The sequence below is a fragment of the Scyliorhinus canicula genome, chromosome 13 (genome assembly GCF_902713615.1).
Source record: "Scyliorhinus canicula chromosome 13, sScyCan1.1, whole genome shotgun sequence".
Lineage (NCBI taxonomy): Eukaryota > Metazoa > Chordata > Chondrichthyes > Carcharhiniformes > Scyliorhinidae > Scyliorhinus > Scyliorhinus canicula.
Genome location: NC_052158.1, coordinates 60,686,264 through 60,711,673, shown reverse-complemented (window position 1 = coordinate 60,711,673; position 25,410 = coordinate 60,686,264). Strand labels below are relative to the sequence as shown.

General features: G+C 47.3%; 1 protein-coding gene across 1 annotated transcript in view; it reads right to left on the bottom strand.

Moving 5' to 3' along the window:
• The window catches only part of crocc2 (ciliary rootlet coiled-coil, rootletin family member 2), a 328,062-nt gene that overhangs the window by 200,075 nt on the left and 102,577 nt on the right, over positions 1 to 25,410 (bottom strand). The window contains exons 5-6 of the mRNA XM_038817133.1: positions 7,234 to 7,317; positions 5,327 to 5,433 (exon numbers count right to left, since the gene is read on the bottom strand). Coding sequence (XP_038673061.1) covers positions 5,327 to 5,433; positions 7,234 to 7,317 — 191 coding nt within the window. The remainder of the gene's footprint in view (positions 1 to 5,326; positions 5,434 to 7,233; positions 7,318 to 25,410) is intronic.

Below are 25,410 nucleotides of genomic sequence, written 5' to 3'. Positions count from 1 at the left end.
GTCAGACACTGTCCTTTCACACTCTGGGACTGGGTGGGACAGTGGGTCAGACACTGTCCTTTCACACTCTGGGACTGGGTGGGACAGTGTGTAAGACACCGTCCTTTCACATTCTGGGACTGGGTGGGACAGTGGGTCACACACTGTCCTTTCACATTCTGGGACTGGGTGGGACAGTGGGTCAGACACATTCCTTTCACACTCTGGGACTGGGGGGGGGGGGGGCAGTGGGTCAGACACTGTCCTTTCACACTCTGGGGCTGGGTGGGACAGTGGGTCAGACACTGTCCTGTCACACTCTGAGATTGGGTGGGACAGTGGGTCAGACACTGTCCTTTCACACTCTGGGACTGGGTGGGACAGTGTGTAAGACACTGTCCTTTCACACTGGGACTGGGTGGGACAGTGGGTCAGACACTGTCCTGTCACACTCTGGGACTGGGTGGGACAGTGGGTCAGACACTGTCCTGTCACACTCTGGGGCTGGGTGGGACAGTGTGTAAGACACTGTCCTTTCACACTGGGACTGGGTGGGACAGTGGGTCAGACACTGTCCTTTCACACTCTGGGACTGGGTGGGACAGTGGGTCAGACACTGTCCTTTCTCACTCTGGGACTGGGTGGGACAGTGGGTCAGACACTGTCCTGTCACACTCTGGGACTGGGTGGCACTGGGTCAGAAACTGTCCTGTCACACTCTGGGACTGGGTGGGACAGTGGGTCAGACACTGTCTTGTCACACTCTGGAACTGGGTGAGACAGTGGGTCAGACACTGTCCTTTCACACTGGGACTGGGTGGGACAGTGGGTCAGACACTGTCCTTTCACACTCTGGGACTGGGTGGGACAGTGGGTTAGACACTGTCCTGTCACACTCTGGGACTGGGTGGGACAGTGGGTCAGACACTGTCCTTTCACACTCTGGGACTGGGTGGGACAGTGGGTCACACACTGTCCTTTCACACTCTGGGACTGGGTGGGACAGTGGGTCAGACACATTCCTTTCACACTCTGGGACTGGGTAGGACAGTGGGTCAGACACTGTCCTTTCACACTCTGGGACTGGGTAGGACAGTGAGTTAGTCACTGTCCTTTCACACTCTGGGACTGGGTGTGAGAGTGGGTCAGACACTGTCCTTTCACACTCTGGGACTGGGTGGGACAGTGGGTCACACACTGTCCTTTCACACTCTGGGACTGGGTGGGACAGTGGGTTAGACACTGTCCTGTCACACTCTGGGACTGGGTGGGACAGTGGGTCAGACACTGTCCTTTCACACTCTGGGACTGGGTGGGACAGTGGGTCACACACTGTTTTCACACTCTGGGACTGGGTGGGACAGTGGGTCAGACACATTCCTTTCACACTCTGGGACTGGGTAGGACAGTGGGTCAGACACTGTCCTTTCACACTCTGGGACTGGGTAGGACAGTGGGTTAGTCACTGTCCTTTCACACTCTGGGACTGGGTGTGAGAGTGGGTCAGACACTGTCCTTTCTCACTCTGGGACTGGGTGGGACAGTGGGTCAGACACTGTCCTTTCACACTCTGGGACTGGGTGGGACAGTGGGTCAGTCCTGTCCTTTCACACTCTGGGACTGGGTCGAACAGTGGGTCAGACACTGTCCTTTCTCACTCTGGGACTGGGTGGGACAGTGGGTCAGACACTGTCCTTTCACACTCTGGGACTGGGTGGGACAGTGGGTCAGTCCTGTCCTTACACACTCTGGGACTGGGTCGAACAGTGGGTCAGACACTGTCCTTTCACACTGGGACTGGGTGGGTCAGTGGGTCAGACACTGTCCTTTCACACTCTGGGACTGGGTGGGACAGTGTGTAAGACACTGTCCTTTCACAATCGGGGACTGGGTGGGACACTGGATCAGACACTGTCCTTTCACACTCTGGGATTGGGTGGGACACTGGATCAGACACTGTCCTTTCACACTCTGGGATTGGGTGGGACAGTGGATCAGACACTGTCCTTTCACACTGGGACTGGGTGGGTCAGTGGGTCAGACACTGTCCTTTCACACTCTGGGACTGGGTGGGACAGTGGGTCACACACTGTCCTTTCACATTCTGGGACTGGGTGGGACAGTGGGTCAGACACTGTCCTTTCACACTCTGGGACTGGGTGGGACAGTGTGTAAGACACCGTCCTTTCACATTCTGGGACTGGGTGGGACAGTGGGTCAGACACTGTCCTTTCACACTCTGGGACTGGGTGGGACAGTGGGTCAGACACTGTCCTTTCACACTCTGGGACTGGGTGGGACAGTGGGTCACACACTGTCCTTTCACATTCTGGGACTGGGTGGGACAGTGGGTCAGACACTGTCCTTTCACACTCTGGGACTGGGTGGGACAGTGGGTCAGACACTGTCCTTTCACATTCTGGGACTGGGTGGGACAATCTTCCTTTGTTTTGACTGCAATGGCATTACCATCACTGAAACCCCACTAACAACAGCCTCAGGGATACCACTGAACAGAAGCTGAACTGGATTTCCACATAAATACTGTGTCCATAAAAGTAGGTCAAAGGCCAGGAATCCTGTTGTGAGTAACTCACCTCCCCAAAGCCAGTCCACCACCTACTAGTCAGAAGTCAAGAATGTGATGAAATACCCCCCACTTGCCTGGATGAGGGCAGCTCCAACAACAAGAAGTTCAACACCATCCAGGACAAAGCAACCCGCTTGATTGCTACCCCTTACACAAAGATTCAATCCTTCCACTACTGACAAACAGTGGTAGCCGTGTGTACCATCTATTAGATGGAATGCAGGAACTTACCAAGATTAGACTTAGACAACACCTTCCAAACCCACATCCACTACCATCTAGAAGAACAAGGGCATAAGATACCTGGGAATGCCACCACTTAGAAGATCCCCTTCCAAGTTGCCCACCATCCTGACTTGGAAATGTATCAATATTCCTTCACGGTCACTTAATTCAAAATCCTGAAATTCCCTCCCTAACAGCACTGTTGGGTATACCTACACCACAGGGACTGCAGTGGTTCAGGAAGGCAGCTCATCACCACCTTCTGAAGGGCAACTAGGGATGGGTAATAAATGCTGGCCGAGCCAGAGATGCCCCCATCCCGTAAGTACATTTACAAAAATACAGATTTGGAAGAATTGTTGTAAAGGGATTCAAAGATACCTAGGTGAATGAGGTTTGGCTCTGTCAATCCAGCTTCTTCCTGGTATGGGAATATCATGCCATATTGCCTCAAAATCAATTCTGATCTCTCAGTAAGTGGAATAAAAGGGACAGTAGCAACATGGATAGAATATTGGCTGAATAATAGGAAGCAGAGATTAATGGTTAATGCATATTTGTTTGGGCGGAGGAAACGTTTGTATTGGAGTTCCAGGGGTTAGAATTGCTTTTCGTGATAAATACATGTTAATGATCTAGATCTTGGTGTGCAGGGGACAATATCAACATTTTCAAATTACACAAATCTGGGAGGCATTGTGAACTGTGAAGAGGACAGTGCAGAACTTCAAAATGACATTGCACCTGGCAATTGAAGTACCATGTGGAGAAGAGTGAGGTGATGCATTTTGGAAGGAAGAACAAGGAGGGGCAATATAAAATAAGTGCTACAGTTATTAAGGGGTGAAGGATCAGAGAGACCTGGGTGTATATGTACATAGAACATTGAAGGTAGCAGGATGAGTGGAGAGAGCAGATAATAAAGCATACCGTTTCCTGGGCTTTATTAACACGGGCACAGAGTACATGAGTAAGGAGGTTATGCTGAACTCATACAAGGCACTGGCTAGACCTCAGCTGGAGTATTGTGCACAGTTTTGGGCATCACACAACAGAAAGGGTGTGAATGCATTGGAGAGATTACAGACGAAGTTTACAAGAATGGTTCCAGGAATGAGAAACTTAGATACCAGGATAGTTTGGGACTTTCCTCCTTGGGGAGAAAAAGGCTAAGATTTGATAGTGATGTTCAAAATCATGAGAAAATGTTCCCACTCGCAAAAGAATCAAGAATGAGGGGGCACAGATTTAAAGTGATTTACAAAAGAAGCAAATGTGATATTAGAAAAAACTGAAAGTGTGGTGGAGGCAGATTCAATTGAGGCATTCAAGAGGACATGAGATGATTATTTGATTGGAAACAATGTGCAGGGTTAGGGGGATAATTTGGAGAGCAGTGCAGACATGAGGCGAAATTCTCCCAAAGGGAGACAAACAGCTGACGTCGGAGTGAAACCCGGAGGCCACTCCTCGCCCCCTATTTGGGAAGGGCTAGGAGCGGCGGCGCGTGAATTTCGCGCGCCGGGCCTTGACGCTTGCATCAAAGCGGCGCGCCCGGAATGACGTGGCCGGTGGCGCCTAAGTGACGTCACCCGCGCATGCGCAGGTTGGCCGGCGCCAACCTGCGCATGCGCGGTTGCCATCTTCCCCTCCGCTGCCCCGCAAGACATGGCGGCTTGATCTTGCGGGGCGGCGGAGGGAAAAGACTGCGTCTTTTAGAAACGCCGGCCCAACGATCGGTGGGCACCGATCGCGGGCCAGACACCTCCTGAGCACGCCCGTGGTGCTCGATCCTCCCTCCACCCCCCACAGGCCCCACATGCAGCGGTCGCGGGATGTTCACGCCGGCAGCGACCAGGTGTGGTTGGTGCCGGCGTGAACCGGTCGGGTTCGGCAGGCCACTCGGCCCATCCGGGCCGGAGAATCGCCGATCGCCATTAGAAACGGTGAGCGCCGATTCTCCGAGCGGCCTGTCGCAAAAGGCGACAGGCCATTTTGGGGGGTGTGGGAGAATCACGTGGGGGCGCCAGGGCGGAATGGCGTGATTCGCCCGGCAGTCCCGTGATTCTCCCACCCAGCGTGGGGGTCGGAGAATCAGCCCATGATGTGTCAAATGGGCTCCTGCTGCACCGTAACAGTTCTGCGACTCATTGTAGCTAACAGTCTTACTCAAGAAGTCGCAGATAAGCCTTGGTGTAAGAAATATAAAGATATCATACAGATGCAAAAGAGTTGCTCACTGGAGGTCGCAATGAAGCCGCAGCTTGAGGAAGTGTATCGGAAGCTTTCTTCATACTTTGCCTTGAGATGCACAAGGTTCAATGAATTGGAAAATTTTCCAGCCCATGCACTAACATCGCACAGTCTGAGGCGCTTAAACCTGATTAATGCAACCTTTCCCTTTCCTTTTTGCTCTCCTTTTTGCTCAATTTCTTTCGAATGGAAACAATATAAGCTGGAGGTCACAGCAGGTGAATAGGATTGGCAAGAGCTCCAGGTACTGATGAGTAACACAGAACAAACGTTGCTCACCTCTGCTGCTCCTCCTCCAGGCGAATGAGGGTGGTCTCCAGTTCAGTGCTGTGCTCATACTCTGTCCTCCTCAAGCGAGATTCTGTTGTTTCTAAGCGAGTCTGTAACTGAAATTAAGGATAGCGCCTGACACAGAGACTACACAAGTGTGGGTTTGGTAATCATGTTACTTTTGCATTAATGAGTGCGGCAGAGGCAAGAAGAGCTCCACAGTTGGATGATACCTGAATGGAAAACCACTAACCTAAACATACATACCTGTGTAGCTTTTGTGTTGCTCTTTGCCTCACTCCATTGCTGTTTAACAAGACCACCTCTCATTCTCAACTCCAATGATAGACTCAACCTTTCCTCACAAGACAACCCCTTCATCCCAGGAATCAGTCTAGTGAACCACTTCAATGCAAGTAAAATCTTGCTTAAGTAAGGAGACAAAAACTGTACACAGCACTCCAGGTTCCATCTCACCAGTAGCAAGACTTTCCGATTTTTATACTCCATCCCCCTTGCAATAAAGGTCAATATTCTATTTGCCTTCCTAATTACTTGCTGCTTTTGCATCTTATCTTTTTGGGATTCATGTAGAGAATGGGTAGACCCCTCTGTACTGCACCATTCTGCAGTCTCTCTCCATTAAAATAATATTCAGCTTTTCTATTCTTCCTGCCGTGGGCAACCTCACACTTTCATACAACGGCCAAAATTCTCCGGCCATTGGGATTCTCTTTTGCCGCTGGCAACGCTACCCCGCCGTGGGTTTCCCGGCGACGTGGGGTGGCTTCAATGGGAAATGCCATTGACAAGCGGCGGGAGTACATGATCCCACCACAAGCTAATGGCGCGCCGCCGAGAAACGTGCATCTCGGGGACTGCGGAATGCTGTCCATTATGTCATTTGGCCACAATTTTGCCCATTTGCTTAACCTAACCAGATCCCTTTTCAGACTCTGTATCCACCTCACAACTTGCATTCTGGCCTATCTTTGTACTATTAGCAATTTAGCTACAATACGGTCAATCCAAAGTCATTATGAAATCATAAATAGCTGAGGCCCCAGCACTATCTCTGCAACATTTCACTAGTCACAGTTGCCAATCTGAAAATTACCCATTTATCCTGACTTTCTGATGTTTCCTGATCGTTATCTCTATCCATGCTAAGTCATTATGGTCAATACTGTGAGTTCTTAGTTTGGGCAGTTACCTTTTATGTGGCATCTTATAGAATGCATTTTTGAAATCCAAATACACTGCATCTACTAGTTCCCCTTTGTCCACCCTGTCTGTTATATCTTCAAAGATCTTTCAATAAACCTCCGTGAAGCAGCTGGAGAGATTCACTATGTTAAAGACACAATGTTTCTAGTAAAGAACTGCCTGTGTCTCTCTTCCTCCTTCCTCATGTGTTCAGTCCTCATTCAGTCTCCTCATTTTATCTCACTTCTTCAGCCTTTCCCTCTTCGGTACTTTGTTTAGCTCACTCTTCCACTCCACCATACCACCCACATTGCTTCTCTGCTGTTCACTCTTTCAGACTCTCTGACAGAGCTATACTGTCACATGAAAAGGCCAACCTATTGGTCCTACCCAGCCACTAAAGGGCTGGTTTAGCACAGGGCTAAATCGCTGGCTTTTAAAGCAGACCAACGCAGGCCAGCAGCACGGTTCAATTCCCATATCAGCCTCCCCGAACAGGCGCCAGAATGTGACAACTGGGGGCTTTTCACAGTAACTTCATTTGAAGCCTACTCGTGACAATAAGCGATTTTCATTTCATTAACGTCTACCCTGGCAAGAAGTATATACATACAGGAGCACACCAAGTCAGACATTCTCTCTTGGCTTGAACAATGAGATTTTTACCAAGGCCGATCTCTATCCAAGAAATATTAGTGGCTTATACTCACTGATACATTCTGCTGTTCTGACTCAGACGTCTTCTCGAAGATCTGCTGTTCCAGCTCACCACAACGCTTCTTGTACTGAAGAACCTAAAAGAGGCAAGGCATGGAATTCACCTTTTACTCCTTCACCTTTAGTGAAGAGACTTTACATAAAACAGAGCTACACATTCAGGCAGTGAATATTAAAATTAAATTATTTCATTGAGTGGAAAGTACCATCAGTGCTCACGGAACTGTACTGCAGCAGGATAAATATTTCAAAACAATATAGAAAAATGGGAGGGAATTCTAGAACAAGGTCCACGTGTAATGTGTAAGCCTTATTGGAATGTGTGAGACTTCCTTCTGGTTTTACAATCCTACTCGCCTGGTTGGACAGACACTCCATCACAAGGTACCATACGAGTAACATCCCAATTTTGTACTCCTTCTGAGGCGTCTCAGCCATTGTGAGCATGTAGCAGAAATTTTGGGGAGCAACATCAGTCAACTCTTTAAATTAATGGTCAGATTGGGGTGTGGGGCACACTCCAACACATGCTCCAAGTGAGTCAGATTCCTTGCTAGATATGGGAAGTTGGTAAATCACCTCAGGTTTTCAATCACCAGTGAAATATTGATGGCTTTTTGACCTGGTTTTGGCGCCATGAAGCCAATTTCCCAAACTCCATCAGGAATATGGAACACAATACATTTCATAGAACATACAGTGCAGAAGGAGGCCATTCAGCCCATCGAGTCTGCACCTACCCACTTAAGCCCTCATTTCAACCATATGCCCGTAACCCAATAACCCCTCCTAACCTTTTTGGCCACGAAGGGCAATTTATCATGGCCAATCCACCTCACCTGTACGTCTTTGGACTGTGGGAGGAAACCGGAGCACCTGGAGGAAACCCACGCAGACACGGGGAAAACGTGCAGACTCCACACAGACAGTGACCCAGTGGGGAATCGAACCTGGGACCCTGGCGCTGTGAAGCCACAGTGTTAGCCACTTGTGCTACTGGGCTGCCCATAATTTCATGACATTATTTGAAGAAGAACAATTGTCCCTAGTGTCCTAATCAAAGGTGGCACGGTGGCACAGTGCCTCACAGCTCCAGGTTCAATTCTGACCTCGGGTGACTGTCTGTGTGGAGTTTGCACTTTCTCCCCATGTTTGCGTGGGTTTCCTCTGGGTGCTCCGGTTTCCTCCCACTGTCCAAAGAAGTGCAGGTTAGGTGGATTGGCCATGCTAAATTGCCCCGTAATATCCAAAAGGTTAGGTGTTACTGGGTTACGGGGATAGGGTGGAGGCATGGGCTTGGGTAGGGTGCTCTTTCCAAGGGCTTATGCAGACTCAATGTGCCGAATGGCCTCCTTCTGCACTGTAAATGCTATGATACCTAGGATATCAATCTACAATACTTAACCCTCAACCAACATCACAGATTATCTGGTCATTATCACTTTGCTGGTCCTATGGGATCTTGCTGTGTGCAAATTGGCATTTCCTACATTGTAACAGTGCTTCAAAAAATGCGGCATTGGTTGGGAAAGGCTTCGGGACATCCTGAGTGTGAAAGGAGCTCTAGAAATGCAAGATTTTAGTTTTCCCAATCTACTGTAAAATGGTCGAAGTTGAAGTTTAAATTGGGCAAATGTTCAATTTTTATATAAAAATCTTCGATTACCAAACTTTTACTAACACTTGGCTTGATTGCCAAGAAACATTAGACCAGGTTTTCTCCAAATTGAAGATAAAAATAGCCAATTAGTCAACCCACGTGTTCAGGCCCCTTAAACATTCATTCATTCAGCTCGCACGAGTAACAGGAAAACTGAAACGCACTCAATTATTAGATGTGAGCATGATTAGCCTTGTAACTGTGCTGCTGTGTCTGAATGACATGCGCCTGGGGAATTGCCTGTGTTCAACATTCTGGCTATTCAGCGCTAGATAATCCGGAACATTCTTTGCTTGGATCAGTAGTTTGTGTGTTTTAACTGTTATTCTTGGAGTACAAACTCTATGCAATGGGAAGTGGTTAGCCCTTCAGTATTCTGTGTTTAGATCAGATCTTGCTTGGAGCAGGTCTGAGTTTATCTAGAGTCATCTGTCCAAACACAGCTTGGCTCCAAGCATTACATTATTTTGGCCAAATATTGCAGCAGATTTAACCCTTCAAAGGACTTCAGCATAACTATTGTGAAAACTCTCCTGCTGCGGCAGTGGGTTCGATTCTGGCCTTTTTACAGAAATGTGGTTCAATCTAGCCTTTACGGATGACCTTAACTATCTGCTGCCTGTATATGTCCAAGGAAAACTAGGTTTCAGTCACTTTTACGTGGGTATGGTTGTCAAGCAGAAATTTGCCTCTAATTAAATGCTAATGACCAGCGTCAGAGAGGTTAGTGCAGGAAGTAAAAAAATAGCCACACACATTTGGTAGTGTGGCACATTGCTCTGACACCAGAGACTTGAAACAATAATTGTTCTATTTCACAGCATCAACGTGCCTCATCTGGACATCCACAATATTTGGAGGAGCTCCCACCATCTCCCACACTAAAGGGAGGTTTGGAGCGGGGACACGGTAACCGTAGAATTAACCCCACAGTGTTTTGCACAGAATCCTGTTCTGTGTTAGACAACTCACACGGATGCGCGTGTTGGAAGCAGGTAGCTTCGATTTGATGGGACCAACAAGGCTGGGGCCGCTCTTGGCCATGACGCAAATGCACCACTCCTAACATTAGGATGAGCTGACATCATTGAACTGTGCAAAGTGAACCCGTGTGATTCATTTATACTGTTGATTGAAGGCATGTGCAGGGAATCAGATCAGGTCAGGAGTGGCATTGGCTGGGAAGAGTAAAATTCAACCAGGCAGCATCACTCAGGGCACCTGCCGGACTGTTCAGGGTGAACGACGTTTTTATGGCCTTGAGAGCTTTAGCTGCAGAAACGACGCATCGCAGGAAGAATTGTGAAGGCATAATCACAATGCCTTGAACATCTTGCTGTTAAGGTAAGATGCAAAGGAGAGTAGCTCTATCTCCCGGAGAGAGACGAACACTCTCTGTGAGCTAGAGACGCATGCAGTATGGAATAAGATAGCCCCACTGCGTCCCTAAAGAATCTCAGATCTGTTAGCCAGGCAGCAAATTCAGACCAAGTATTGTTGATATCCAGAGATGCACTAAGAAAAGTGCTCAAAAAGATGACAACTCAGCTTTATCAGAGGAAATGCTAGGAATGTTTGTAGAGCCTCAATGTGTGGGATTGCATTGGCAAGAAAAGGTCATACATTGCAAGATTCGCCCATTTCTGGAATTAGTTCTCAAATGCTGAGTGATTTGCCAATTTCCCATTCTTAATCATTACCTCCCTCCAATTCACCATTTTCCTAATTCAATTCCTGCCTTCTTCATACTGCAGCATTCATACTCCTCTTTCAATGCCAACATTGTGGGATGGGGTGAATGGCCAGGTGTACTGTTCCTTATATGATTGCAATCACATCTGAATGGAAAAAACATCTCCAGAAATGGTTTCTCTTCTTATCTCCACACCATCAGCGCCAGAGTGTCCGAAAGAAATGTTCTTGGCGTCTTACCGATCTAGACCTTAGTGACTTCAACTACATACTTTAATGTTACCCAGTTCTAAACCCAATCATTTCCCTTCATCCTCACATTGCCTCTGTGCTATGAGCCAGTGTGTCCAAACTCCAACCTTGGACAAGTACTCTCTTCCAGATCCAAGATGGGAAAGCCAATCATCACCTCCAATTTGCCTCCAATGCAAAGTGCTCCTTTGCTATTAATTCCATTCACCATCTGGCCACTGTCTCCATTTATAATTTGTGCATAATAGATAGATAGATAGAGAAATACAGCACAGAACAGGCCCTTCGGCCCACGATGTTGTGCCGAACTTTTGTCCTAGGTTAATCATAGAATTTTGGACAATTTTTCATGGCCAATCCACCCAACCTGCACATCTTTGGACTGAGGTTTTGTTCAACAGGGAGCTAAGGTTCAGAAGCTTCACCTCTCACTTACATCACTGTAACAATGATCACCTTTGCTTACATCTCAGCACCTTCTCCGGCCCGTTATCCCTCTGTCTTGAGTTCTGTACTAGTTCCCAATCCTTCAATACTACAAACTGAAAATCCTTATCCTTGTTTTCGAATCCCTCCACAGCCTCATTAATTCCTGTCTCCATAACCTCTTCCAGATCTATATCCCTCCTAAACATTACTTCTCTGATCCCCTTCCCTTTCATTAAAACATCAGTGGCAGATATATCCCTATAGTGTACCCTTTAAAAGTACCTCTGTAACATTCTCTGATATTTTATCCTATTAATGTACTTTTATAATATTTTCCTGTAATGTTTTCTGTAAACGTAGCTCTTTAATATGTCCCTGTAGTGTATTCTGTAAATGTACCTCAACAATATTCTCCTACAGTGAACCCTTTAGAATGTTTGGGCCAAACCTAACTCATAAGACTCGAAGCTCGTAACCGCGTTGACTCTTGTTTTCCCACAATTCCCTATTCAGTGCAGATTTATTTTGTTAAGCAGTGAGGAGGTTATTCCCACAGAGCCTCAACCTGGATCTTGCTCATGGAAACAGCACAAGAACTCATTGTTCGGGAGCAAACTGTAATCCCTGTAGAATTGTGCCACAGCATCAGCTGGTGATTTAATGAAGGTAACATTTGGATTAGGCTGGATTAAACTTGATGAAACCCGGATCAACCCGATTCCTTTTGGAAATACGCAAACTTAAAACATAGCCGTTGTTTATTCAACAGTGGGAGTGTTTGAAATGTTTCAGCTCCTTTAAACAATCTTAACTTGGCCCCACAATGGTTTATCAGCTGACTAACGGGGCAAAAAGCAGCCCCTTGTCATATCCAGGGACACTTCTTTGCCAACAGGAGTCTAACCGCTGGCACTCGTACCTGGCAGCGTCACCTTATAGTAATGAATACTTGGAACAATTTGAACCTTGGATCAGAATGAAAACCATTTGATTTTTGTATGGTTCCCATCAGAATACTGTAAAAACTTACTTGAGAACTTAGGGAAATTGCCTTTGGTGAAATGTGGTAGGAGGCCCTCAAGTAAGACTGGCTGTGATTGTTCCCCTTGGAGAAGTGAATGTTAAGGGGAGATTTGATTGAAGTGTTCAAGATTACAAAGGATTTTGATTAGGTAAATGAGAAAAAACCATTTTCACTGACAGGAGGTCAGTAACCAAAGGACATTGATTGAAGATAATTGGAATAAGAACCAGAGGGAAGATGCAGAGAACATCTTTGCGCAGCCAGTTGTTATAATCAGGAGTGCACTGCTCAAAAGGATGGCAGATTCAATAATCCCTTCCGAAAGGGATTGCAAGTGTGGTTGAAGGAGATATTTTCAGCACTGTAGGAAGGTGTGGGAAATGAATCTAACTGCATAGATCCTCCTAGGCGCTTGCACAGGCACAAAAGGTTGAGTAGCCTCGATTTGTGCTGTATTACTCTGTGAGACCATTAACTCTATAGCCCTCCATTAAACAACTTGAATGTCAACACTAAAGTCCAAACATCACCACCACCATCAAAACCAGGCACATACAAACACGATGCTTTCTTGTTGCTGCCAAGTTTTCTCATTACAGACAGCACACCTGTTCAATTATTGAACAGAGGCCAGGGACAGGGAGGGGATTTTCCGGTCATGTCAGTGGCAGGCATAATGGGGGGACGGGAAGGGAAAATATCATAGGAACGCAAAAGTTAGTTTGCCACAGTATGACAACAGGGTCGTTTATTGTCTGCTCCAAACTTCAATGGCGGCGTTGGTTTCCCATTGCGCCGTGTCAGTGATGATATTTGAATATCATCAATGCTCATTATGAAATCTGCTCACATGAGTCACCTGGCTGAAAAGGCCACGCCCCGTCTAATTAGATTGGTGTCATTCACGATCGGATATGAGGGACATGCTTCTGATTTGCTGCACTTCAGTCGTGACTTCAAGGTTTGGCCACTTCCCTCATGAAGCTGCTCCTAACCTTCACCAGCCTGTGCAGGCAACAGCGCAATGATTTCAGCCTGGTTTCAGAACCAAGATTGTACATTCCAGACCAGCGGAAAGCCATGGGGTAGAGTTACATTAACTGGAGGGAGGGTGTCATAAAACCGAATTTCATTCGGAAATACTGAACTGTAAATAAAGCCTGTGAGTTTTTAAAAAATGGACATATAAGCCAAATATGGCTGATAATATTAAGTCAGTCACAGACAGAATTACTGGGGAGGGGAGTGATATTCCGAGAGACAACCGAACCACCCAGTTTCCAGATACAGAGAAATCTAAAACATCCAGCAGCTAATTGCCATCTCCAGTGGAGACAATGGGACATGATCGAAGAGTATTGTCTCATTAAGAAATGGTTGTGAAATAGTCCAGATGGATTTGTGGATTTTGCCTTCCAGGAACAAGCTGCCCCTTGTGCTTGTGTGTGTTTGTGCATGAACCTGTGCTCGGGTGTTGGAATGTGAATGACACAGAAGCAAAAAGCTAGCCAACAGCAACAGTACACCTGCAAAAGTTTTTTTTCAGGAATATCTCTATTTCTCTCTCTCTGGTTGTTGAAGTAAGCCAAGTCAGCAAAGGCCACAGCTGAAATGAAAACAGGGAAGCTTCTCTGCCAAACTGGAGAGACCCTTGAAAACAACCATTTTCCTGCTGAAGTCAGGACTATTGTAATCTCAAATTGCAATGGCCACAATGCGCAATCACCTACTCCTTACGAGTAAAGGAGTGTTTTGTATTCTTACTTATTTTGGACTTAATTCTCATTTGGAATCTGTATGAATACGTATGCATCGTTATCATTTCTTGCCTTTAATAGTTAATAAACTCACTCTATATTTAACTAAAGAAAGACTGGTTACATGAGCTCCTTTTAAAAACATGAATATTGGGTCTGTGGAAAGGGAACGCTAAGGGAGGGATCCTTTTAGATTTCTTGTTGTGACCAGCAGAGGGGGTCCAATGAAGAATGGGAGCCAGTTCAGCCCTCCTCACCTCGGACACAACAATTCAGGGGTTTCCCAGCCAGACGGGTAATGAATTAAGGGATCTCACCCGGCTTAACAAATTTTGAGAACCTCATCTGGGGACTGACCATAACAAGGCTTGACTGGGGGGTGCAGTGAGGGAAGGCAAGACAGAGGCAAGGAAAGGGACTGGAGTGAAAAGATTTGATGGAGGTGGGTGGTAATAGTGGGGAAGGGTGACACAGACACATAATTGGGTATGCGTTGGATATGTCCATGGGGCCAGAAAGGGAAGTGAGTCAAGTGAAGAACAAAATTACAGCACAGGAACAGGCCCTTCGGCCCTCCCAGCCTTTATCTAAACCTGATCCTTTATCTAAACCTGTCTCCTATTTTCCAAGGTCTACTTCCCTCTGTTGCCGCCCGTTCATATACCTGTCTAGATGCCTCTTAAATGATGCTATCATGCCCGCCTCTACCACCTCCGCTGGTAAAGCGTTCCAGGCACCCACCACCCTCTGCGTAAAAAACTTTCCACGCACATCTCCCTTAAACTTTCCCCCTCTCACCTTGAAATCGTGACCCCTTGTAACTGACACCCCAACTCTTGGAAAAAGCTTGTTGCTATCCACCCTGTCCATACCTCTCATAATTTTGTATACCTCAATCAGGTCCCCCCTCAACCTCCGTCTTTCCAACGAAAACAATCCTAATCTACTCAATCTTTCTTCATAGCTAGCATGCTCCATACCAGGCAATATCCTGGTGACTTCAGTGCTTCAGTTTAGATTGCAGGGCTTACAAAGACTGGGGAGGACAATGTTAACTCATTGTCAGCTATGGTCAGCCAGGTGCACAGAACCTCTCGCACGTGGGACATGGTCACCACCTCACGTACATGGTACTTGTGCATAATACTGAGCTGTAGATGGCATAGTCACAGTCAAAGGAGGCATCTGCAGCCTATAGATAAGGCGCAGACATTGTGGGGGAGACCATGAGGACACTCAATGGTCTCATGGCGGGGTGGGTCTCCATATGTCACTGTGCAATAGACTTCAAGATGGGGAGGGGAAAAGTCCACATGTGGCATAGACACATCCACCTCAAATGATTCAGGGGCTAAGACAAGGATAGCCACCATAATGACAATGCAATCAAGGAATACAGGAAGAGGACTGAGATTTATTGGAGGGAGGGGACCTTATTAGGCCCTAGTTTAGCACAGTGGACTAAACAGCTGGCTTGTAATGCAGAACAATGCCAGCACCGTGGGTTCAATTCCCATACCAGCCTCCCCGAACAGGTGCCGGAATGTGGCGACTAGGGGCTTTTCACTGAAGCCTACTTGTGACAATATGCGATTATTATTATTACATTCTGCTCCCCCAAGGTGATGGGAGAGAATTCCACAGTCCCACTGACAGGGTCAAAACTGGTCCGGTTGTAAAACCTCAGCATTACCATCTTGCAACCTGAAGTGATGGCGCAATAGAAAATAAAACAATGAAAACACTGTGGTGGGGATGCCTCGTAGGGCTTCTGGGAGGATCACTGGTGGGCCGATTCCCAAATGTGGGGGAATGCATTGAGACATGTTCGGAGCATTTTAATAACAATGGAAGCAACCAGGAGCCTTAAATCATAAGCGCATTTGAAATTAATTTGATTCATGCCACTGGCCGATGTCCTTGCAATAACCCATTGTCTCAAGCGTAGAATTTCGCCAGTGCAGCAATTAATCCAAAATCTATTGAGCTACTGGATATATAACAGAAGGCCATCGCAAATGGCACTGCTGAATCTTTCAGTGGGGAGGTTGAGAGATGTGAAACCCCAGCCACACCTAAAATAATCTCATTCCATCATTGAACACTTGCCCTCATGTATATTCCATAAATTGCAGTCGTAGAGTGCACTGGATAAGGGAGGTAGAAAGAAAACGGAACTATAGACTAGCGAGCCTAACAATGGTAATAGGGACGTTACTAGAGTCCATTATCAAGGATTTCATAGCACAGCATTTGGAAAGCAGTGGTATAATCAGACAAAGGCAGCATGGATTTACAAAAGGGAAATCATGCTTGACAAATCTACTGGAATTCTTTGAAGATGTAACTAGGAGAGTTGGCCAGGGAGAACCGGTGGATCTGGTTTATTTAGACTTTAAGAAGGCTTTCGACAGGGTTTCACATAGCCAGGCAGCTCAAGCACTGGGATTTGCTTGTGTTTGAGGATTCCCACAGATGGAGGGTGCTATTAACTGTACCACGTGGCTATAAGAGCTCCCTGGCAAGAGCCAATGTAACATATTACCAGGAAAGAATTTCATTCGCTCAATGTGCAACTGCCCTTCAACCACATCATTCATGTATTTGCAAGATGCCCAGAAAGATGCCACAATTCCTACATCTTGCGCAAATTACAGATTCCGAACATCTTCAAGGGCCCAACCCAAATCCAGCATTGGCTCCTTGACGATAAAGGCCTCCCAAAACGTGCATGGCTGATGGCGCTTGTCTGACAGCCAAAAACACCAGATGGGAAAAGGTACAGCAATGTTCAATCCGCCACACGAACAGTGGTAGAGGAAACCACTGGTATCTTGAAGATGTGATTCCGATGCATTCCCCAGAGGGTTTTACACATCATTATGGCCTGCTGCCCAGCACAAACTGGCTCTGCAAAGTGGGGAGGCTTCCCAGAGAACGAGATGGAGGAGTTGCATACCTCCTCCAAGGATGCGTGCATCAAAAGTGCTGAAGGCGAGGAAGCAAAGGTTGCAGGGCAAGAGGCCAGAAGAGGCATACGTGCATATGAGGTGCCAAGCCATCCAGAAGGATGATGATGATATGCAGTGATTATATTCTTGGATCACAGGCCTCGATGGATCAAAAGAAAATAATACCTGCCTTATAGAATCATAGAATTTACAGTGCAGAAGGAGGCCATTCGGCCTATCAGGTCTGCACCGGCCCTTGGAAAGAGCATCCTACTTAAGCCAAGCCTGCACCCTATCCCCATAACCTAGTACCCCCCCCCCAACCTTTTGAACACTAAGGGACAATTTAGCATGGCCAATCCACTTAACTTGCACATTTTTGGACTGTCGGAGGAAACCGGAGCACCCGCAGGAAACCCACACAGTCACCAGATGCCAGAATTGAACCCGGATCCCTGGAGCCGTGAGGCAGCAATGCTAACCACTGTGCAGCCGTTCCGCAATTGACACTATCCTTTCCACAATGCAGACCTACAAAGCCAGGAATAATCATCACTTGAGCATGTAAGTAACATCTAAGAGATGTTTTGCATATGCACGCTTTACATCGAGGGTAACCCTTCATTGATGTCGGGATTGAAGTGAGAACTGACACTCTGTTACAAGATGGCTGTACACAACATCAAGATGAGCCACATGATACAACATCTGTGTTAAGAGGGGAGAGAGCCCTGATTGACCACCATACCTCTCACAAAAGAGAGAAGACAAACACATGAGGAGAAGACAAACACATGAGGGGATGTGGAATGGGTGCAATTTTATTCGCATTGTTGGAAATTATGCACATCTGGCAAACATCCGTGCTCCAATTATGTATTTCCTATTCTGCCTACCCCTAGGTGTTGGTGCATCGCTGACTCACAGCAAACGTGGAGACAGACTGCTGACTGTTACACCTTGTCGTTTGTTATAACTTTGTGGGTGACCGCTGGAGGGCTGAGAAATGGAGGGTCCCAGCCTGTTCTGGGCTTACTGCTGTCGGACAGGTGCACCCTCCATGGCCTGTGAGGCTGCAATTGATGGAGTCACAGGCAGAGGGGATTGTGGTTGGCCAGACAATCCTGGAGTCATATGGGCGGGTGGCTCCGGGTGTCCACATACTGGTCCTTGTCCCCATGGGTGCCTGAGGGCCACTGGTTGACTGCTTGATGAGAAGATGAACCAGGAGTGAGATCAAGGTGCCCTGATCCTCTCTTGCTTAGCCACTGCTGGATGCCAACAATTCCTCCTGAGATGGAGTGCAACTCCTGCAGCATCACAGGCGCAATGCCCTAGACCAAGGTCTCCATGGCAGCCGCCATCCTACCAGTGTTGACCTCAATGCGTTGGCATGCCGGCACAATGGCCTCGGTCGGAGCACGGATGGACTTCTCCATCATCTGTTGTAAACTGCGGAATTCATGTGACAATCCTGCCTGATATTCTCGTGTCTGTTGCTGCTGCTGCAAAATCTGCATTAAGACCGAATCCACAAGCTTGTTATCTGACTGGGATACAGCAGAAACCTGGCATCTAGCAGGCCTCCGACAGCCGGCAACAATGGATGTCCCCGTCTCTGCCTCCTGTGGACCAGATTCTGTGCTGTGCTCACCAGGTTGTGACACCGAGCCTGCACTAGATCTAGGTCCCACCATGGTGTGTGTCTTTGTGCTAGTGGAGTGTGTGGATGAGCACTGTGATGGATCTTCCAGCAACATGTCATCTGTATCCTCATCTGAGCTGACCTTGGGGCTTCAGATGAGGGGTTGGCTCTCACTGCCCCTTGGACATTTGGTTCTGGTTTTTATTAAGGAAAGTACAGACAATTAGTACAGGCAGCAGACTCCAAAACATAACAATGTATTCACGGCGTGACTGCCTGCAGGAGCAACAGGTCCAGGTCTTCTCCAGCGAACTCAACGCCACCCTCCTAATAGGCAGTAAGGCCCTTCAGCTCAGGCATCCCCAGTTGGGACCGCATTTCTTATTTGGATGAGCTTGTCCTGCATGAACACAGATGAAGAGATTGTTAACAGAACGCATGCCAAGGCAGATGATAAGATTGCCTGCCTTCTGTGGGTGGTGAGTGAAGTTGTGCATGGGAAAAGTTTACAAGCTGCACAGGTTAAGAGCCCAGATGGAGGTGTCAAGGTCTGTGAGAGAACGTGAGCGGTGATATCCCTTGGGCTAATCTATGTGAGGTCCCTATGGAGTGCCACCCTGTGAATGTTTGCTGGGTTTGAGAGTGTGTGAGTTGAGGGTGATGAGGTGGTTTAATTACCCTGACAGAACAGGTGAGATCATTCACCCTCTTCCTGCGCTGGATGGCTGATTGCTTATGGGCTGTGTTCATGCTTAGCTCTCTCACCACCTCCTCCCAACCCACAGTTGTGAGGTTTTTGGACCTCCTTCTGCCATACGTGGCTAAAGCGCCTGCTGGCACTCCTCGATGGTGTCAAGAAGGTGAGGCAGCGACGCATCGCTAACTTGGAGGAGATGCGGTCTTCTTCCTTTTGGGGGCCATCTCTCTTTTGCGGCAGTCCTGGGCTGGAGACATTAAGAAGGTTGTGTGCGGGTGCAGCTTTAATATAGTATCCACTGCGATGATCTGCTTGGGTCACTGTGGGGACGGATGAATTACAAGCTGCCTGCCTGTGAGGCAAAGTGTTTTCTGCTGCTTTGCATTTAATCAGGCGAGTAGCGTACAATCGGGGGTGAAACTCCACCGCTGCGGCCAGCAGGAAAAATGCTGCTTTGCCCACACACACACCTCATCCGCCGGGCAGAAAATCCCACCCAGGGTGTGCTGGGCTGACGAATTATTCCTCTGTAAACAAACCTCTACTTCAGAAGGGACTGGGCTATGTCAAACCTACAGCAGACTGTGGTCACAATGGTCTGATTCCAAGTACCAAAGAAATTCAATTGTATTGAAAACAGCTCTTTATGTGGGGAGGGTGGCCATTTAAATTGGTGCTGGCATCTTATCATATATTGGCTCCCCACTCTGCAACTGGATCCTCGATTTTCTGATCAATAGACCAGAATCAGTAAGAATGAACAACACCTCCTCCAAAATAGTCCACAATACCAGGGCCCCACAAGGCTGCGTACTTAGCCCCCTAATCTACTCCCTGTACACACACGATTGCGTGGCAAAATTTGATTCCAACTCCATCTACCAGTTCGCTGACGATACGACCATAGTGGGCCAGATCTCGAATAACGACGAATCAAAATACAGAAGGGAGATTGACAACCTAGTGGAGTGGTGTAGCGACAACAATCTCTCCCTCAATGCCAGCAAAACTACAGAGCTGGTCATTGACTTCAGGAAGCAAAGTACTGTACACACCCCTGTCAGCATCAAGGTGGAGATGATTAGCAGTTTCAAATTCCTAGGGGTCCAAAAATCTGTCCTTGTCCACCCACGTTGACGCTACCACCAAGAAAGAACAACAGCGCCTATACTTCCTCAGGAAACTACGGAAATTCGGCATGTCCACATTAACCCTTAGCAAATTTTACAGATGCACCACAGAAAGCATCCTATCTGGCTGCATCACAGCCTGGCATGGCAACTGCTCAGCCCAGGACCGCAAGAAACTTCAGAGAGTCGTGAAAACTGCCCAGTCCATCACACGAACCTGCCTCCCATCCATGGACTCCATCTACACATCCCACTGTGGAGAGAGAAACAGTTAACGTTTCAAGTCCGTGTGGCTCTTCTTCTGAATTATTTCTTCTTCATTTTAGATTTCCAGCATCTGCAGTATATTTTTAATTCCCATTATCAGGGGCGGGATTCTCCGGCCTCCCAGCCGCAGGAAAACCGCAGGCGGTGGTGCGCTGATGGCAGGACCAGAGAATCCCGCTACCAGCGAACGGACGGAGAATTCGGGCCTAGATGTCAAGATTGTAAAAGGCTGTGAAATTGAATGCCAACAATGCAGTTCAAATCTATTATGTATTTAGACATACACACAGGCTAGAAAAAGTGAAAGAGCAATGAAACAAAACTATGTAAAAAAAACACTTCAAAAGTTTCTACATTACAGCAAATACGTTCACCTTCATCACACATACCTTTGAACTTGTCATAGTGACAGACTGTTTAAAGGGTTTAGGGATACAGATGGGAACACTTTCACTATATTATCGCAGAACTGTATTTTTGACATACTGACAGATTGTTTAAAGGGTTTAAAGGCTGCAGATGGGAAGAGAAACTAAACGACACGCAATCTCAGGAAACACCCCCCAACCTGAGCCGCTCCATTCCAGCACAAGTCCCTCTGACCACCACCTCCCATGAAGGACCTCTCTCAGCACCCTGGAGACAATTCTAGAGAGGGAACTCACCCCCGAGCCACCCCTTAGACTGCAAGCCACCAGGTCCCAGTTTCTTAGAACCTACAGCAATTCACTCCTGGCTGGGGAGCTGGAGAATCCCAGAAGGCAGGGTAAGCAGCCATCCTGCAAATGCATGACGTTCAAAACAGCTTTAATGAATTATTCTCATGTTCCCGCCGGGTCTGGGTGGGCTGAGTCTTGGGGACGTTGGGAAGCTCATCAGGGTGGCAAGACGGATCACAATAGGTTTCACGACCAAAGTGAAATCTGTTTTTGGCCCGACGCCCGATTCACCGGGATTCCCTCCACTGGCGGGTGGCCACGGAGAATCCTGGCCTTTAATTGGGGCCAAGGTTAAAAATGATCAGGGTGCCCACATGACACCCTCCAGCCTGATTAAATGACACCCCTCCCACCCCACCTCCAAACTCATCTCAGGGAAGGCATTAAATTTCCCCTGGGTTCTGCAACAAATTCTTCCCACTCCTCACATGGGCCTCACGGTAGCATGGTGGTTAGCATCAATGCTTCACAGCTCCAGGGTCCCAGGTTCGATTCCCGGCTGGGTCACTGTCTGTGTGGAGTCTGCACGTCCTCCCCGTGTGTGCGTGGGTTTCCTCCGGGTGCTCCGGTTTCCTCCCACAGTCCAAAGACGTGCGGGTTAGGTGGATTGGCCATGCTTAATTGCCCGTAGTGTAAGGTTAATGGGGGGATTGTTGGGTTACGGGTATACGGGTTACGTGGGTTTAAGTAGGGTGATCATTGCTCGGCACAACATCGAGGGCCAAAGGGCCTGTTCTGTGCTGTACTGTTCTATGTTCTATGTTCCACTCCCCCCCCAGAATTAAGACTCCAGTGATTTGCACGATTGCCAGCCTTCATTTCATTAAGCAGCTGTCCTGTTCCCAAATTTTATTGTACGACTTTTACTGTCGATGATCACGATCAGCCAGAGAACACATGACAGTGTAAAGGTCATGCCAACATTGGGGACAGGATTCTCCCGCAACTGGCCGGATGGCCCGACGCCGGCGGCAAGAGCAGTGCAAATCACTCCGGCGTCAGGCCGCCCGGAAGGTGCGGAATCCTCCGCGCTTCCGGGGGCTAGGCTGGTGCCGGAGGGGTAGGCGCAACCGGCGCCGGAGGGCCGCCATGGGCTGGCCCACGTTGGCACATGCGCAGAGCCGCCAGCGTGTTTCCTGCGCATACGCAGGGGATTTCCTCTCCGCGCCGGCCATGGCGGATCCTTACAGAGGCTGGCACGGAGGGAAAGAGTGCCCCCACGGCAAAGGCCCGCCCGCAGTTCGGTGGGCTCCGATTGGGGGCCAGGCCACCGTGGTACCTCCCCACCCCAGTTCCACACCCCCGAGGACTCCGGTAGACGGCCGACAAGCTCCATTTCACGCCAGCGGGACTGGCCACCTGGTCCATCGGGGCCCGGAGAATTGCCAGGGGCAGGGGGGGGGGTTGCCGCTGCCAACGGCCCCCGACCGGCGTCGGGTGATCCCCGCCCCTGCCCGAAATCCAGTGCCGGAGAATTCGGCAGCCGTCGGCGGAGCAGGATTCACGCCACACCCCCGGTGATTCTCCAACCCAGCGGGTGTTCGGAGAATCCCGCCCCAATCCATGTGATTCAATTTTCCCGCCGGCAGCGCACCCCCGCTGTGGATTTCCCAGTAACATCGGTGGTTACAATGGGAAATCCCATTGACAATCTGCGGCAAGATCGATTTCTGCCGCTAACGAATGGCGTGCGGCCAGGAGACACACGGCTGAAGGACCAGAGAATGCCACCACTGATTCCAATTGACTCACTGTACCATTCTTCACTCAGCTTAATTGCCACTTGCTCTGCATGACAACAATCATTTCCCCAAAGTGTATCATTGAGTCCACCTGACCCACAACTTTTAATAGATTCTCGTATGGGAAACACACGGCCCACTCTACAGGTGTGGTACAGCAGAAATGTAAAAGTATTTTTTAAAGAAAAATAATGTTTATTCTATGACCTCAAGTTAACCTTTTTAAAACATACAGTGAACATCTTAGCAATCATTAATTCAAATACAACCCCCAAAGACTACAAAACTAATTAATCCTCTAACCTTTCCCTTGAACATCCATACGACTAAAAACATCTTTTACAAGAAACACATCAGGTTAAAGTCATTTCCGTTATTAGTTTTAAATCACCAGGATTGATTTACAGTCTTTAGATTACAGAGAGATTCATACACCTTCTGGCTGTGACTGCAGCTATCCAGCTCTGAAAACTAAACTAAAACACACCCTGCAGCAAATAGCCTAAAACGAAGATAAAAAGCTGACAGACAGCTCAGCTCCACCCACTCTCTGACATCACTGCAGCAGTAAACACCCATTTCTTGAAGGTACTCTCACATTACACCTCCCCCAAGAAAAGAAATAAACTATCAACTTCATGATGGTTTCATTTTTCACCTTTTCACTATCCTTTAAGAAATGCACACAATGAATATACTTTTTTGTTTAAAAAAAAACACACGCACACAGGCACAATAATATAGTCCATTTTTGTTCTTCCTCCAACTGAAATCCTTCCTGTTTGACAGTCTCTTTGAACAAGAAGGTCTCTGCATGATCCGTCCATTTCTATAAGCCTCGGCACTTCTCTTGAAAGTCAGATACTTTCATTCAATCTGACCGCAGAGTCCCTTATAATTCTCCAACACAGGAGTATTGGTTGCCACAGCTTTCAGGCATTCAAATACCTGTTGAAAGTCCGCTGTCCATTGAAATTTTCGACGTTTCTTCAGCAAATCCATCATGGAGCAATCACACAACAAAACTTTTGCAAAAATGTTCGATCAAATCCACTTATGCCAAGAAATCGCATTATTTACCTTTGTCTCGAGAGTATTTAAAACTCCTCATGGAAAGTGGCTTGGGCCTTTCCAAATTCACTTTTGGCTAGGTTTAGCACCAAACGCGCCTCCTGAAGTCGATAGAATAACTCCATCAGATGTTTCAAATGTTCTGTTCATGTCTGGCTGAAAATTACCAGATCGTCGATGTATACCGCACAATTGGGTAATCCTGAAATGACTTTGTTAGTTAACCGTTGAAATGTGGCTGGTGCGTTTTTCATGCCAAATGGCATAACTTTGAATTGGTATATACCACCTGAAGTCACAAAAGCTGAAATCCCCTTCGCCCTTTCGGATAAAGGTACCTGCCAGTAACCTTGAAGTAAATCCAGTTTGGAAATAAAAGCCGATTGTCCCACTTTCTCAATGCGAACCTCCAAACATGGGGAAGGATAAGAGTCCGTTCTTGTAACTGCATTAACCTTTCTATAGTCTACACACAACCGTTGGGTACCATCTGTTTAGGTACCATCACTATGGGTGAGCTCCATTGACTGCAACCCACTTCAATTATGCCATTTTTAAGCATACTCTCAATCTCTTTATTAACCTGTGCCAATTTTAAAGAGTTAACTCTATATGGATGTTGTTTGATTGGAACAGCATTTCCCACATCTACATCATGTATAGCCATGTTAGTACTTCCCAATTTATCTCTACAAATTTGCCCATGTGATATCAATAACTCTTTCAGGTCTGGAAGGTAATTCAACAATTTATCCCAATTTTTAAGAACATCCTTGTTTTCCAATTTAATTTGAGGTATGTAAAATTCACAGACATCTGGATTTGGTTCGTCACTTTGAGTTAGAATCATTAAAAACTCCTCCTTTTTCTCTCCTTCCCTTTCAAAGTACCTTTTAAGCATATTCACATGACACAATCGGTAAGTCTTCCTTCTATCTGGTGTTTTTACCATATAATTCACCTCGCTTAATTTCCTTTCAATCTGATAAGGTCCACAAATCCTTGCTTTTAAAGGCTCACCTACCATTGGTAACAACACTAAAACTTTATCTCCAATGGCAAAACTACGAACTTTTGATTTCTTGTCCGCTACCCGTTTCATCACATTTTGTGCAACCTCTAAATAGTGTCAAG